Here is a 17,238-nt window from a genome sequence, read left to right on the forward strand (position 1 = left end):
ATTTGGATTCCTTTTGAAAAATCGGTGGGTTGTGAGCCCCCAAATGTTAGGAAAGTGCATTCCAAATTACTCGATTACCTCTTTAAAGTTCAAAAACTCTTAGCTGTCAGAATGTCTTTCAGGAGCTTTGATTAACTGCACTTCTCTTATGATGGTCATTCAGGGACTAAAATGTGCCAATGATAACTCAAACAGCAGCATCTCCCCAGGGGAAATGATGTTGTAAATGATTTTCTAATATCATTGATTGTTGTTTTTCATACACTGCAGCACGCATACTATTGCTGTGGTCACAATGCACTCTGTGTGAGAGAAAGAAAGTGTGTGGTTGAGCGAATAAGAGTGTGTGAGTATTGTCCATGTCAAACCCCCATGTGGGTGACGATCTCCCAGCCAGCCAGTCAGCCTGCCTCCCCGGCGGCTCGTGTCAGTCATCTAGCGCGCCTCACGGTAACATCACATACATCACGCCCCGGTACCAGAGGTGAGCAGAGGGAAGCATAAGAAAAGAAAAGAGAAGGGGGAAAGGAAAGATCCATCGCCCCACCCACAGCCATTGATCAGCGATCTGTAAGAAGAGCCTGATCAATCAGGCTGCACACTCAGCCACTGTCCTAGTGACAGGGCCCAAATAGCCAGAGCCAACAGACTGATGAGTGATATGACAAGCGGATGGGCCCCCAAATGTGTCTCGGCTCATTGATTTCCACTCGGCTCGTAATAAGATCAGCAGACATATGAGTCGCAGCGAGAGAGAAGCGTCAGAGCTCAGGATGAATGGAGGCCGCTGCTGTCGAGCCACACAGATCTGTGTTTATCTGGTGGTTCACCTGTGGTTACACAGACCCCGGAGGAAGGATGGTGGCTTCTGGGATTTTTAGGATAAACAAAGTTAGCTCAGGTTGAGGGGACCGGGAAAATAATTTGGCTTTATTTACATGGCTATAGGACACACTCCAGATTGTTTATCATCTGAATCTTTTGCCCAGTGGAAGAATGACATACTACCTTACACAGACCACATGATAATTCACTGTGTTCACAAGCTGAACATTCATTGGCAGGGATTTGCATTTGTTCCAGCATTACCACACCATCTCCTGTCAGATTGTCCTCAGGGAGGAGAAGCTAGCCAGAACAATCCATTTATTCACTGTCTATCCCCTTTTTTGCCTCTGAACTGATGTTTAAGTGAAGTTGTAGTTAATGATTATTTACCCTTCTGCTCTCTCCAGCCCAGCGTTAAGCTTCGCCTACCCTCCAACTCCAGTGGCTTTGCACATGCACCAGACACTGATTGGCCGTCAACCGGGCATCGTGGGCTCTGCCTTTGGCCACAGTCCGCCCCTCATCCACCCGTCGCCAGCCTTCGCCACCCAGAGGCCCGTACCTGGCATCCCCCCCTCCGGGCTTAGCGCCAGCGAGCGCTCAGCCCTCTCCAGCGACTCCTCACAGGTAAGAGCGGCAGCAGGCGCCTGTGCGATTCATCATCATAGGTAATAGATAGCGGCGTCGCATGCCAGCCACATCTCAGCATTACGCAGCGAGCTAACATGGTACAGGCGGGACCCCCCCTCCACACGCCTATCTCCTGGGAGTTTCCTCCTACTTGTGTTGTCTCTTGTTTTGAGACTGCCGAGCACAGGCCCAGAACGTGCCTGCAGCAAACAACTAGGGGCTTGTTAGCATAGAATCCCACTGCTGACTCCATTAATCACAAGAGAGAGAACAAGGATATAGAGAGGCAATATTGACATGGATGGATGGATCCAAAATGGGCTTTTTCTCTCCATCCTCAGCCTTAAATGTGCGAGCCCACATCTGAAGTAAATATTCAGTGTTTATTACCCGTCCTCCCTGCTGTTTCCCATTGCTCACATTTTGTAATTGCGAATGAGGCGTCATTGAAATTGGGCACACTGAAATTGCTTTTTTCTTCACCTGAATGAGCAGAATGTTGCTATGGGGCTATGGACAAAATCGCATATGTTTCAGTGGAAATATGTAACATGTTACAGAGACGCACACAATCACTACAACGCTGAGAGTCCTGTGAGAAACAGCAACATTAGGGGAGTCTACAAAAACCCAGAGGCTTCCTATTCCAGAACCTACTTGTTAATTCTTTTATTCTCATGAGCTTGGTATGTAACAAGAATTCCCCCCCGAGGGCAAATTTAAACTGAGGCCAAAGTCAGGTCATCCATTGGTTCAGTGAATGGTTCCTTGAATTGGTCCATGAGTTTGTTTTAATTGCTGTGATTAGACGAGGTAATGTGAATTGCATAGTTTTTCATTTAGCCCGGGACTAAGGATACGGAAATCATTATGGTTCAAACACAGTTTTTTTTTTTCCTGGCTTGATTAAGTAAACGATTGATTGACTTATAATCATCACATGCATTTTTAATGATACTATAGAGGAGAGCATAATATCAGTAAAATATGATATTAAATCATCCACATAGTCAAATCCATGTCAAGAGAGGTTTGAAATGATATTTTCTGTTTCCACAGACCAAACCAACAAGTGAATCTGCAGTGAGCAGCACAGGAGACCCAATGCACCACAAACGCTCCAAAATGAAACCCGAAGAAGAGTTGCCAAGCCCAGGCGCAGTGAGCGTACAGGTGAGGATCGCCTGCACGTATCACTCACTGGCTCCATAGTATATTCAGCTATCTGGCAAAAATGATCACACTGCAAACTGGTTGATAAATCCCTGATTTCACCAGCTGCGTTTTTATTTTTAGATTTTTTCCACCAGAATAGGAAGCCCATATAATGACTGCCAAGGTGGCCGCAACAATAGACAAGCTTACCTGCCACAGTTGGTATTTATTTGCGTGCATTTGGCTGTTTCTCCCACCCTGCTCTTATCCGTCGCTGTTTCCGAAGCAAAACAATTCATTGATCTTTGGGAGACTAGAAGGAAATGGTTTTTGCTTTTGGTTAATCAAAATTTTAAGTGGCTGGAGAAACGAAAAGAGAAATGTGATAACAGTAAGTGTTTGAATTTGCGGGAAAAAAATTATTATTCAGGCAGCAGCAGATTCAGCCTGCGGTGTGTGTTGGAAGCCCACGCTCTCCTGTATTAGCCCACACCAACTCTCTTCTCCATTCAGCATTCTAACGGTGACAGTGAAATATGTCTGGGCTAATAGAGCAACCTACAGCAGGAAAAGAGTGTTAGATTCCTCAAATACTCACCCCGGTCCTGTCGTATAACAACCCCCCAAATACAGAGCGGGGCTTTCAGCGCTACATTTCCGTTCTCCACACTTTTTTCCCAGGCAGCCAAACAAGGCCAGATTCACAGGGGCGCTGTGGCTGAGACCTGTGACCAAATCAATTTTTGCTATGCCTTAGATGTAAACCAGAAGGGCCGTATAAAATTACTTTTACGACAGATTTGGACGGACTGTTGTCGACAAGAGGAGGGCAGTTCCTGTAGCTTTTGTACTTGTATGTCAAGCTTGCTATTAGGTAATTGTATTACATTTATTTACATAATTTCCTTGTTTTTTGAACTAGAACTTTTCCCACTGTTGTTCCGTAGGACCATCCCGATGGGATGACCCTGGTGAAAGAAGAAGGGGACAAGGATGAGAGCAAACAGGAACCAGAGGTGGTTTATGAGACTAACTGCCACTGGGAGAACTGTTGCCGCGAGTTCGACACACAGGAGCAACTAGTACAAGTGAGTGTCGCACATTTAAAAACAGTGGCACGAGCTGCTTATTTTGAATTCTAACTCCAGCGCTGAACGCTTGTCGACGTGAAGCTGCCCCGAGCATTTCTGTACAACTCCAAATGGTAGATGAGAAATTTTGACATCCAGAAATTCTGTGAATTGTGCACAGAATGTTTTTTTTTTTTTTAATGATTTAAACAGAAAGGGAAAACATCTCCGAAAGAATTACTTGCTTGCTGCTGTTTTGCAGATGGTTTGCATTTCACTATTTCCTGTTGCCAGAGAAGTTATCACACTGGACCCCAGTTGTTCTCCGGGAACAGAGTTTCTTGTAGAAAAATAGGAAGACACGACAGGGTGTTTACAACTGTAAGATGGGTGAAGACTTACATAAAAAGCTTTCCCACTGCGGCTCAGAAAACACCCACCAAAACTACAATGTTTCTTGGTTTATATGCCGTGAGAGTTTTCTTTCCTCAAGCTCAGTAGATCCCAGCAACATCAACTGCAGCTGTGCTATTTTGCACAATGCCTCCTATCAAGCCACAACCCCTGTGCAGCAGCAAACCAACAGTAGAGTCAGAGCTGCAAGAGTTGACTGATACTGCTGCTGGATTCCTGATTGGATCCAGGGATGGTGGAAATGGGCTCAGAAGCTGGAGAGCACATCTCACAGCTGAACGGTGCTAACTGATTTGGCGGGTTAAGCCCTTCCAGAGTCAGGATGGTAGCTTTGTGTACAGAGCTGGACCGGCCTTCCTCCTGTCTGTTATCAGAACACTCACACAGCCACGGGAGATGGATGGCTCTCATCATAAGGCGCCCAAGGGTTCACTGTTGAGCTAAATATTAATGACATTATGGTCGCGTCACCCCCCACTCTTTACACTGACACTATTAGCTCTGCTGCTCTTTTGCAGCCTGTGAACCTCTCACCTGTCCCCCTACTGAGAGAAAGCACTCTGATGTTGGAGAAGTGGTAAAAATACACCAATATGATGCTGTGAACAAGGGACGGTGGAGTGTACACACACACACACACACACACGTGCACATGAAACACACATCCCCAAACATCTGATAGAAAGATCCTCAGCTCTCCCCAGCTGTCTATTCGCCAACTTGACATTGCAATCCTCAGCCGCGGTGGTAACCCCTATCTATAATTGATATCCTCAGCGCGGAATGGGCTGCCTCCCGTGTTTGAAGGGCTCGGCTCAAAGGTTGAGAATCTTGACAACTTCTTGCCCCTGTTTCAGGAGACGGGATGAGTTAAGGTGGTGGGAGAGGAAGGGAGGATGGCTTCTTAATAGAGGAAAAGCTTGATCACATCCTCCCCCTACTGTAGTCACACCAGGTGGCCTTCTGAGAAAAACAATGTCCTCTCATCCCTCCACATACACTATCCAACCAAACCTTGCCAAGCTGCACTTACTATCAGATTGCCGTGTAGACAGACACTAACCAAATCCTTATTAGTTTTCCACTTTTTTTCCATCTTGGAATTGTTTTTTTTTTCTCTGCAATTTGACTTTCTGATATTTCATTTTATTTCTCATTTTCTATGCACATGCAGATATGCAGAGAGATGCCAATAAAAGTCTTTGCCTACAGAATCCGTGCCCTCTAATTCAGCAGAGCGGACGAGAAAATGCTCTTATCTCTCTGCACCCCCACCTCCCTCAGTAATAGGATAAGTACAGTATTTGGACCACATGGGCTCTCCTAACACACTACGAGGGGTTTGGGGGTGGGGGGGTTCCATATAACCAAACAATGGAGCGTCCCTTCCCCCTTGTACTTGTCTTCTCAAATGGCTTTGGATAAAAAAAACACCATGAAGAAAAAAATACCACTTTTAACCAATTTAACCACCAGCGTTTGCACAAAGTTTTTACACAGACTCATATTGAGTGATTGAAAAATGTGAGTGCTGGTTTGACAATCCACATCATAAAATAAATGTTATTTTTTTAAATAACAACTGCACTAATTCAAATATCCAAATTCCTTTGTGGCTGGCCTAATTTTAGAATTAAGCCTTCACACCACCCTCATCACTTTTTACCTTGTTCAAAAGCATGCCTGCCGCGCTCTTCATGCATATTTTTACACTCTCAAGCTTGCTCTCAGCATGACATGCCACGGCGTTCCTTTATCATCCGCGTTTAAGCGCTCTCGGTGCAGCCGATAAGATAAACATCAGATCTATGCAATTTAGCTCACTTATCTGGCCTACCCAGTCAGCAAAAGCGAGGCGGGTGTCAATTTTAGTTTGCTGTATTTATTTCATTTATTACATTTCAACTCTCCATACCTCTCCATCTCCCTCTCCACACAGCTCCACATTCTTTTGCATTCCCATTTTTGGGCATGAACCTCTCCCTCTCTCATTTTCGCTTTCATTTTCTCCCCCTCTCCTCTTTCCCCCTTGAAGGGAGTACTTTTAAAGATAAGGCCTGGTGGCTTCTTTAATGTCTCTCTTGAAGTGGGCTCTTTCCGCCTGGTTTTGTCGCTGGAGATGCCAACCCCTCACTCCCATCATTCACTAATATGGCCTGGCTCAACAATCTTTTTTATTATGTTCTCATTGATCCATTACTGATACTTCACTATGGAGAACTCTACAAGGGAGCTATGGCTTTTCAGTGCCCTTGTATGATGAAAACATTCATGCCACCCAGGTGACTAAAAGGTGACCAAATTTGAATCGGCATTATTAATATTTTTTTTCATCACATTATTCAGAAATTAAATCTGAAATATAATTTCTGTATATATAATAATGTCTTATTCCTTGAACACTTTAACTGCTGAACTTGAGACTTGTGTCATTGTAGGCCTGACAGACATTTCTGAGGAGGTTTAAGACTATATGTGGGGGGTTTCTGATGGGGTTGGTGGTCTGTATGTGTGTGTTCTCGCAGCTCATCGGGTCTTTCCCACCCTCCACAGTCTAACCATCCCCTTCCAGGTCACCTACATAGGTGGCGCTGTGATGTCCCTGTTCTCAGATGGGGAGCTGGCTCTCCCTGTGTGCAGCCTTGTTAAGGCGGCTGCTGTGTGCCTCCCCGGTGTTAAAGGGAGATAAACGCGGGCGCAGTCTGAAGGCAGCCCCCCCCTCTGGCGGCTGGCGCAGGCTTTTAATTGGTAAAATGCAGATTTTTTTTGATCAGGAGAAGGATTAGGCCCCTTATCTGTCAAGAGTATCTTACTCTAAGATGAAAAGACTGTGCTGAATTACACATGCCAATTCTAGCTCCCTGCCCCCTGCTCGCTCACTCTCACTTACTCTTGTCCTTCCTCCTTCCATCACTCCCCCCCTTTTACTTCCTCCCTCCTCCTTCCCTCCCTTATTTGCCTTTTTCATGCTGTTTTTTCCCTCTCTTTACACAAAGCACTTCAGCATCTGACATCATAAAAGAGCATATGATTTATTAGGCGGTGTTTGATAAAGCTAAACGGTGTTGCGGGTCCCTCAGCTTAGGGAAATTGCCTTGTAAACAGGCCCTCTTTTCATGCACGCTTGCATTCTAATGCATGAGGGCTATGTCCCAGAGAGAGTTTGATAAGGAGACACGGAGATGGATACTGAAGTGGGCAAATGCTGAGAAATAGCAACTACAAAAAATAAGATAGGAGTCTGTGTATTACAGTAATCCAGAGATGGGTTTGAACATTTGCATAAAAAAATATTTTAAATCAGAGTTGTTGTTTTTTTTAAACACACAATCCAAGTGTAAAAGGGTTTGTGTGTTTTTGTGCTATTTATGCGTATGGATGTCTTTGCCATGCACCCAAGCAGCAGGGGTCTGGACCAGGAAAACTGCACCTGTGTGTGTGTGTGTGTGTGTGTGTGTGAATATATGTGTGTGTGTGCGTGTGTGTGCGTGTGTGTGTGTGTGTGTGTGTGTGTGTGCACGCTCCCCTCTTACGTCACACACACATCTTCAGTGTCCCTTGTGTCCATGTCCCCGACGCTCCCTGTCGTGCGACTCCCCCCTAAATCCATCTTGGTGGCGTTTTTACAGTTGTTGGCCGATAAGCTGGCAGGGGGAAGATGAATAACCTGCCGTGCCACTGCTATCAGCACCTGTTTGTCGATTTAGCCGGTCGACGTGGCCTGTCTGCTCAGCATGGAGATTATTGATTCAATAAGAATTGCCATTAGATCATGCCATTAGGTTTCTCGGCAGACCCTCTCCCTGTGCTGTCTGTCCCCTTCTCTGTCAGCTCAGAGGCTCATGCATCACACCCGTCAACAACCTCCTTCATTTATACAAACACGGTGCAAGTGTGTGTCCGTGTGTGTGTGTAAGTGCGTGCATGCACTGGTGTTGTGCCAGCCACCCCTGTGATCCAACACCATGGTGCTCTCCCATCGCTCTCAGCCGGGGGATATTGAATGCTGCTTCCAACAGACCGATTGCTTGCCACAGGGATTCCCTCACAGAAAAGAAAAAGAGAAGACGAGTCAGGTTTTTCCGAGGCTCAGACCGAGGTGGGGAAGAGATCAATCTTGGGGAAACTTCACTAACGTCTGTGGTCATCCAGACCCCAATCATCTTCCGTGGAATTAGTCTTGTTTTGTCACTTTAGAATTAAAAAAATGTCAAGTGAGAATAATGGAGGTCCTTTGCGGATATATTAATGTATATTTTACTCTTTGCTTTTGCTGTCGCACCCTGCTGTTACTGCGCTGACTCATTTGTCGATACTCCCCCTTTATCATTACTGAGAAGTGTGCAGTGGCCGACTTGGGTTCAAAATGTCTTAAAGGGAGATTGAAAATAGGGGGGTTTCTGTTGGATGTCATGGTTATGATGATATGTGGGGTCATGATCTGGCCAGTGGGCAGAGCGCAGGGAAGGTACAAAGATGCCATTGTCACAGCAATGTCATGCCCGGAAGGGAAACTGGCCCTGGATTCATTATTTGCTTTGGTGCTTCATGTTTTATAGCTCCACAATCTTGCAAGTAAGTGCTCAAAGAAAGCATGTTTTCCCCAGACATTTAAGAGCATTTAAAGTCAAGTTTCTATTTATCTCCCTTCCTTCTCTCCTGTTTTCATCTGTCCCTCTTCATTCAACCCCAAGGTAAAACGACTCTTCTCGGCTGCTCAGGAATGTAATAATACCGGTTTCTTTTGGTCAGGATATTGTGTCTGTCTCACTGGGTTTAAATTGCTCCCTGAAAGGCACTTCAGAGGCCACCACAGTGTTGAGCCAGATGTTGACTTTGTCCCTAGAGGGTCCATTCCTCTGTAACATCCACCTCTTACAGGATAGTTAGTGAGAAAAAGAAAATAAAGAGGGAATAGAGAGAGAAGGGGATGAAGCAAGAGAAGGTGTTGCTCACAAATATAATGCTTGGCTGGAGTTGGAAAGCCCTCGCATTGCAGATGCCACGACTTTTGATGCTTCGCTGTATCTCCTCACCTCCCTCCCACCTCCCCTCCAGCCTAAGCCTCAGATTGGAAGTTGCCACGACAGCACAACTGTCAGCATTTGTCATGGACGGGGGAGGGCCCCAATGTGATGCGAAAGTGACAGGGTTTTATTTGAAAATCCTGTTGGGATCGGACACTGAGACTCTCGAGTCAACAGAGTGAGGCAAATAAAGAGGAAGGGAGGAAAGAGTTAAGAGAAATGAGATAAAGAAATAGAAGAGTGATAGCACCATGCAAAAAAGAAATGAAAAACAGGAAAGAGAATATATTATATTTTTCTCTTATGCTGCAGAGCTAGAATTCCCTTCAGCTGAACAGCAAATCAATTCAAGGCAAAATTACATTATACTTAGCTCATAATAAAACTTTGATTGCTTTGGTTAAAGTTCTGTCATCTTCCTTTATAGCACATCAACAACGACCACATCCATGGGGAGAAAAAGGAGTTTGTGTGTCGGTGGGAAGAATGTTCTCGAGAGCAGAAGCCCTTCAAGGCACAATACATGCTGGTGGTCCACATGCGCAGACATACTGGGGAAAAACCTCACAAGTGCACAGTAAGGAAACTCCTATTTGCAAATGACAAACTATTCTACATATGAGCTGATAACATGACATTCAGTCTGTATGAATAATGTCCTCTTCCTTTTCTCTCTCTTCCTGCAGTTTGAGGGCTGTGCCAAGGCCTACTCTCGTCTGGAAAACCTGAAAACTCACTTACGCTCGCACACCGGGGAGAAACCTTATGTGTGTGAACATGAAGGCTGCAACAAGGCTTTTTCCAATGCCTCAGACCGGGCCAAACATCAGAATCGCACACACTCAAATGAGGTACTGACAAACATCTCTTTTAAGATAGATACAGTATGCTCCTTCGACTTTGCTGCTTGCATGTGTTGTTGACAAGCACTGTGTTTCTCACAGCTCGTCTTTCTCATTTCATTCTCAGAAACCGTATGTGTGTAAAATCCCAGGCTGCACCAAACGCTACACGGACCCGAGCTCCTTACGCAAACATGTGAAGACAGTGCACGGGCCGGAGGCTCACGTCACCAAGAAACAGCGTGGAGATTACCCGCGTCCTCCACCCCAAAGGGAGCCTGGGGGCAACGGCCAGGGCCGGTCACCAGGGCAACTGCCCCTGGGCGGGTTCACGGACCAAAGGGAGTACAACCATGCTACCTCAAAACAGGATGAATGTCTGCAGGTCAAGTCTATCAAGACAGAGAAGCCTCTGGTAAGACTTTATTTAAGGCTGACACTCACACCTTTACATTTATATTGATTCTTTTCTTATACTTTTACTACTAATTCCTTCACTTTAACATTGTTTGTTTAAATGCATATTATTTAGTGACTTAACATTGAATTGGGAAGCATGCAAATTAACACTGAATTCTTCTAATGAGTAAACTTTTTCTTCCTATCCAATGCTTTGGCATTTCTCTCCTTCCCTTTCTAAGGACAGTGGGTAATCAGGTGAGATAGGTATCCCTTCACATTGTAACATTCTTTCCGAGTCTCACAGTTTTTTCCGTCTTGCTCATCGTTTTATTGTCTGTTCATTGTCTTTTTTTGTCCCATCACAACTGCTTGACTTTCACCCAAAACACGGCAGATTTGTTCTCATTGTAGGTTTTCCTCATCCCTGAGATTCACAAAAAAAAACTAATTATCCCAGTCAATTTACAACACTTTCAAGAGTGGCTATGATATTTATCAAAACCATGGCATTTTTCTGAGCAATGCCCATGCCTTTGGGCCAAACTCTGAGGGCACTGAAAGTATGCCTCACACTGACCAGGGCTTCATTGTGCAGCCACATTTATTCAACAGTAAACAGTACCCTCTAAACACTGTTGACACTTGATGCCAAAAAAGTAATTCCATTTTTCCTCAGTGCAACATAGTTTTGTAAAATTCAGTAAACAACCTAATTAGGCTCTAGCCGTTCTCACAAGAGGCCTTTTATCCTATTTGCCTATCCTCTGAAAAAAAAAAAAAAACATGATTCCTCTTTTTTTTTGTGTATGTGTGAGTGTGTGTGTGTGCGCGTTTGTCCTGACTGGCTCAGGGGGGGAGGCATTACTCATGCCCCAATAATGTACAAAGCAAAGTCTTCCAAACACCTCTTTTTTTCTAAAAGGATAAATGCAGCAGTTGGTTCTGTAGTTTGGACAACCAGCTCAAACTGCAACAATTTGCAAGATGATTACATGAACCCATGAATACAATTATCTTTCATTCTGTCCTTTTTTTATGATCATTGTCTAATGTTATATGGAATACATCTTTCAAAAGATTACATTGTATCATTGTTGTGACATATGACATTGCATATCTACCCTTGTGTTTCCTGAAATACACTTTTCTTTCTTCCCTCCCTTCTCTCAATCTTTTCTTCTTGTCTGGTTTGTCAGACGTCTCAGCCAAGCCCTGGCAGTCAGTCTACATGCAGCAGTGACCAGTCCCCCGTCAGCACCTATCCCAGCGGTGGAGTCCAGCTTGCTGTGAGCGCGGGACGCTCGCCAGGGGAGGGGCTGGAGGAGGACGAGGGGAAAGAGGAAAACGAAGAGGAGGTGGAGGAGGAGTGTGAGGGTGAGCCAGCTCCCATCATGGACTCCACAGTCTCCACGGCAACGGCGGCCATGCTGACCCTGCAGGCGAGGCGAAGTATAGGCCGCCCCCTGCGCTGGATGGAGCACATCAAGATGGAGAGGCTAAAGCAGGTGAATGGAGCGCTGCCCAGGCCGGGGCCCCTGTCCCCTACACCGCCCCCAAAAGTTTCCACACTACCCAATATCCTGGGGAAGGGTAAGTTTAATCTTTTAAACGTTTGTTTCAAATTTAAGATCCAAACCTTTTTCCAAATGCCATTAAAAGACTTTACCGAAGTCAACAACCCTCACAAATTCACGGCAGCATGTAGTATCCTATTTCGTGGTTGAGCTTGTGTGGGCATTTCTACTGTTAAGAAGCACCTGTACACAGAATTTACACATCAGCACAAATGCATGTATAAATCACGCAGGTAAATTATCCTGAATTCCATCTTGCCCATTTTGGATGAAGCATTCAGGCAAAACAAATGCTTAAAATGTACTGTTCCGCTGGAAAATGGTATCAGAACTATATCAAGCCGTGTATCATATCAGAGAAATAGCATGTAACACTGTTTCATGGCCGAGAGCTGCCTGTTGTCGATGGCAACATCTGTTTGAGGGATCTCTCCGCACTTACATTTAAATAATTTGGCTTTTTCTCTCTCATCCTCTGTAATCTCACTTTCACCACTTAATATCCTTGTTTACTCTCCAAACTCTTCTCATTCCTTTTTCTTTGTCTGTGTTCCTTCCCAGGATCCTGTCTGGGCAGGCAATGGGGGATGTCTGCTCCTCAGCCACCTGCTCATGCTGAGCTAACAGAGCTAACAGTGCTCAATTTTCTCCGAGACCGGCGTGACAGCAGTGGTAGCGCCACCAGTTCAGCCTACCTGAGCAGCAGTCGGCGCTCCTCAGGCATCTCCCCCTGCTTCTCCAGTCGACGCTCCAGCCAGGCTTCCCAGAGTGAGGGTACGATGGCAGCCGGCCACCACCGCCGCCTCCACAATCTTAGCTCTACTGACTCTTACGACCCCATCTCCACTGATGCCTCCCGCCGCTCCAGCGAGGCAAGCCACTATGGAGGTGGGACAGGAGGAGGGGGTGGAGGGATACTCTCTGGTGGGGGCTGTGGAGGTGTAGGAGGAGTCGGTATGGGGGGAGGAGGGGGATCACGGGGGATGCTCACTTTAACCCCAGCACAGCACTACCACCTAAAAGCCAAGTATGCAGCAGCAACTGGTGGCCCACCTCCCACGCCTCTTCCTAACATGGAGCGCATGAGCTTGAAGACTCGCATGGCCATGATGGATGAGGGTGGTAGCAACCACTCTTTGCCGCCTCTGGTCAGGCCACATTGCTGCAGTGATGGCACCAACGGGTTCACCAATGGGTACATGGGACATGCAGGTCAAAGGAGGAGGATCCTCTATCCTGGTGAGGGGCCACTGAACGGGAACCGGAGGGCCAGTGACCCAGTGCGGACACAGGCTCGGGATATTTGCGGTCTGCCCCCAGTACAACGCTTCAATAGCCTTAACAACCTCCACCCTCTCCCACCTCTGTCTCATTTTTCTACACCTGAAACTCGCAGCTTTAGCCTACAGAACTACACACGCTCAGAGGGCAACCTGCAGAGAGGCCTGCAGCACTCACCATACACTCCTAGCATCGCAGAACACGCAGCCTTAGAAGCCCTGGCCATGGAGGATGACGGGGAGGCTGTTCTGTCACTTGAGGATGAGGATATACTACCAGATGACCTGGTGCAGTATCTCCACTCCCAGGTTCAGGTGGATGGGGGCTCCTACATGCACATTGAGGACCAAATAGCTTCTAGCCAGAGGGACACCTCCCATCCATCTATGGAGGAGATTGAACAGATCCAGACTTCGGGGTTGAATATGGCATTCCCAGGGCCCCAAACTCTCCAGCTGCAGCAGGCAGCCGAGCGGACGGGCCCTAGTAAGCTTCCCATCCAGTGGAATGAAGTGAGCTCAGGGAGTGTTGACAGGTCTCCTCAGAGGGAACAAAACCACCAGACACAGTGTGGAAGGTGGTCGGGCACAGAATTTGGTCCGGCATCTACGCCTTTTGGCAAGTTTGGAAACATGGTTGTTCAGCAGCAAGTGCCCTCTGATTTCCAGAACAGTTGTGCCCAAGCTAATGAGTCTCAAAGTGCTTGCTGTGTCAACCCTGGGGTGAAGCTAGAGACATCGCCTAACCCCTGCATGGAGATGAGAGTTACTGCTCACAACTCTACAAACACCTTTGGAAGGCCTAACTACTCCCAGATAATTGAAGGGCATCTTCCGCAGGCCTCCAAACAGCAGGCCTCCAATGGACCTCAAAAGCAGAGCCACTTCCAGCCAAACCACAACAGTAGCACCTCTTGCCAGATCGGGAACAACCTAATCCTTACCAGGGCCTCCATGGACAACCTCCCCAGCCTCTCCCAAGGAACTGCGCTTAATCACAACCGGCAGGTCAATGTCCCTCGCCCACCGAACAACAGTTATAGGAACTGTGTCAGGACCCAGCAGTACCTCAATCTTGAGAACTCCGGGGAAATCCAGGCTAGTCTTAACCGGCAGCAACAACTGCAGAGAAGTGGGGACCATTGCTCCCTTGCACATCAGGTATCTGTGCTAAAACTGGAGGCCACAGACCATGGGTACTTAGAGCAGGGCTTTGGCGACTGCCTCTCCTACGAACCAGCGGATCTCAAGGCCTCCTCGTTTCCTGTCCTGGATGACCAGTGTTTGCTGGACTCCATGGCGGAGTCTGTGGGACAAGGCGGTGGCAGCGGGAACTCGGGTAGCCTTCTTTCCCCTGGTGCAGACCAGGTGACCAGCACAGTGGATGGCAATGTGCCAGGTATATTAGATGAGGGGGTAAGTCTGGACTTTGGTGTCATGCTGGAGGATGGCTATGACCAGGGTAGCCTGGTATCAGGGGTGCTGAGTCCCTCGATCTTCCAGGGACTGTCCAGGACCTCATCACGCCTGACCACACCTCGAGCATCCGCGAACTTCCACAGTGTGGCCCCCGGCCTGAAAAACATGGCGATCGGAGACATGAGCTCTCTACTCACCACGCTGGCTGAGGAGAGCAAGTTCCTGGCTATCATGCAGTAGCTGCTCTTTCTCTGTCTCTCTCTTTCTCTCTGCTTTCTCCTCTCTTAGTAAAAATGGAAAAAAGGAAGAGAAAAACTCTGGTGTATGTGAAGATTTTAAGACCAAAGTGGCAATTACGAGAACTTTATTATGTACTTTAAATGTTCTGAAACAGGCAGTTGTAAACCCATTTATTTTGTAAAAGAGTCATCCCACATAGAAAGGGGATGTGTCAAAAGTATGTATAGATTAATGGTTGTATTCCTTTTCTGGAATGTAGGCTATTTTTGGAAGCTTTGTATTTCTATTTGACGGTGGGCAAACGATCACTTCTTTAAAACAGTATTCTGTACATACCACTGTTTTTGCTGTACACGCTGTCAGTAAAAATGCATGTATTCAAGGTTAAACAAGAACACTGTCCATACATGTGCATAGACTAGCCCGTGTGCCAAGTATCTATCATTCTGATCCCCCAGGTACGAAGCCGCAGCAGTTCAGACAAGGGTCATTCATTTTACAGGCCCTGATGAGAAATTTATATGTCATAGGTTTGAATAAGTGGTGTATTTACATTTGTTGTCATTTTGTTTTGTATGTTACTTTTGTGAATCTGTAAATGTTTCAGTGCTTCTAACAAGTTTTACCAAGTGGTGTTTTTGTCAAGAGTAACTGTAACTGCGGTATGGTATCGAACACATTCGAGTCTTCAAGGCACCTTAGATAGTTGTCTCCTTGATATCTAAATGGCTTGATTTAGTTAGTCTGGTAAGGTACTCACAAGTGTATATAACAGTGTTTTTATATTCTGTTTGTGATAATCTGATTGTTGACGTTGGATTGCACGGCTGTTCGGAGCTGATATGAAAATGGACATACTTTCATCCTTGATGATCAAAGGTCCCTTTTGGTGCTTTATGTATGCTAACATAAATAGATATTATGTTTTTAATCTGTCTTAATGACCAACAATGGTCCACAGCACATGAATTTCCCTCTCATAATGATACATACTGTAAAGTGATGTGTTTTGTTTTTATAGGAAATCATTTGTATTATTTTTTCCTAAGCTCTTAAATTCAGAATGTCTACTGCCATCAAGTATCGCAGTGACTTTGTCAACAATGTTAGTATTGCCTTGCAGTCTGATGTGACTGAACACAGAATATTAAGTGGTTTACCTTTTATCCAACGTCAAAGCAATGAGGAAAAAATTGTTTCACTGTCCTTTTGTATTTTTTGTCATTTTTGTAGCTGTGCATTGATGGCGTATATTTTCTTCAAAGAAGTAGAAATCATTTCCTTTGAAAGAAGGAAATTACACTGAGGTATGTGCCTTATACGTCCTGTTGGTAAAGAGAAAGATCACTGCCAATCTTCCATTGTGAATGAAAAATAAATAAAGTAAACATGTAAAGTGTCTTGTGAGACCTGAAAAAAGATAAAACGATAGAACATTTATATAATAAAAGTCTGACTATCAGTTGCGAAATGCATTCTACTTTTTCCCCCCACATTTATTGTGCTCTTTTATATATAATGTGTAAATACAATAGTCTTTCATTAGGTTTAGCAGAGGAAATGGGGAGTATCCTGGGGCCAATAAAGAATTGACTTTGAAAGCAGGGATTCCCAGGCCCTGGGTAAAGGCCAGACAGATCTGGCTTGGAGCGGAGCTTTTCTGTGCCCAGCACTGCGGCCCCGCCAGAAGAGCCACTTTGCTCTTTTATAACTGACTACAAATGTTTGTATGGTTTTAATAAAAAAATGAAAAAAGACATTAAAAAGAAACTATATTTTAAGTCTCTTTTCTTCTTTATAATATTCTGATTTTGATAATATATGAAACTTGGTTTGAGTTATGTCTTTATGGAGACAACACACTCCTTTTATTACTATAATTCATACTGATTTCCTCATCAAACCACATCCAAAAGAAAACATGTTATGCAACTTGATGAAAATACAGTAAATAAACATTTTGTTTGGGAATATACTCCTACTATAAAAAATAAAAGTTCCAAGACCAGTCACCATCAGTGACTTAATTCACAGACAATATCCAGGCCTTTCAATGCCCTCTTCTGATCATTTCAAGAAACTACAACTGCCTCGTAAGGTGTGAGCTATGCAGTGTTTGAATGTCATTCTCATGAATTTGATTGCATGATTAGTTACACATTTAACATTAAAAGCAGTCATGCCTCACGTCTGAGTTAAGATTAAAGCCAGTAGGTATTGTTATCCCTGCTCATTCACACTGACATTTTATACCAGTGGTTATGCCACTGTAGCCCACATGTATTTACAGGCTGACATCCCATCAGCTCCTGTCACAAGTTCTTTAATAGTTTTTCACACGAGCAGAGCGCTTCTGC

The 17,238-nt window shown here is 45.3% G+C and overlaps 1 protein-coding gene across 1 annotated transcript in view; it reads left to right on the forward strand.

Moving 5' to 3' along the window:
* gli3 (GLI family zinc finger 3) overlaps positions 1–16,662 on the forward strand; it is a 90,865-nt gene extending 74,203 nt beyond the window's left edge. The window contains exons 8-15 of the mRNA XM_034862170.1: positions 1,236–1,455; positions 2,518–2,631; positions 3,561–3,701; positions 9,552–9,701; positions 9,811–9,975; positions 10,094–10,381; positions 11,565–11,958; positions 12,504–16,662. Coding sequence (XP_034718061.1) covers positions 1,236–1,455; positions 2,518–2,631; positions 3,561–3,701; positions 9,552–9,701; positions 9,811–9,975; positions 10,094–10,381; positions 11,565–11,958; positions 12,504–14,881 — 3,850 coding nt within the window. The 3' untranslated portion in view covers positions 14,882–16,662. The remainder of the gene's footprint in view (positions 1–1,235; positions 1,456–2,517; positions 2,632–3,560; positions 3,702–9,551; positions 9,702–9,810; positions 9,976–10,093; positions 10,382–11,564; positions 11,959–12,503) is intronic.
* The last annotated feature ends 576 nt before the right edge of the window (positions 16,663–17,238 follow it).

Source organism: Etheostoma cragini, chromosome 22 (assembly GCF_013103735.1).
Source record: "Etheostoma cragini isolate CJK2018 chromosome 22, CSU_Ecrag_1.0, whole genome shotgun sequence".
NCBI classification, from domain to species: domain Eukaryota; kingdom Metazoa; phylum Chordata; class Actinopteri; order Perciformes; family Percidae; genus Etheostoma; species Etheostoma cragini.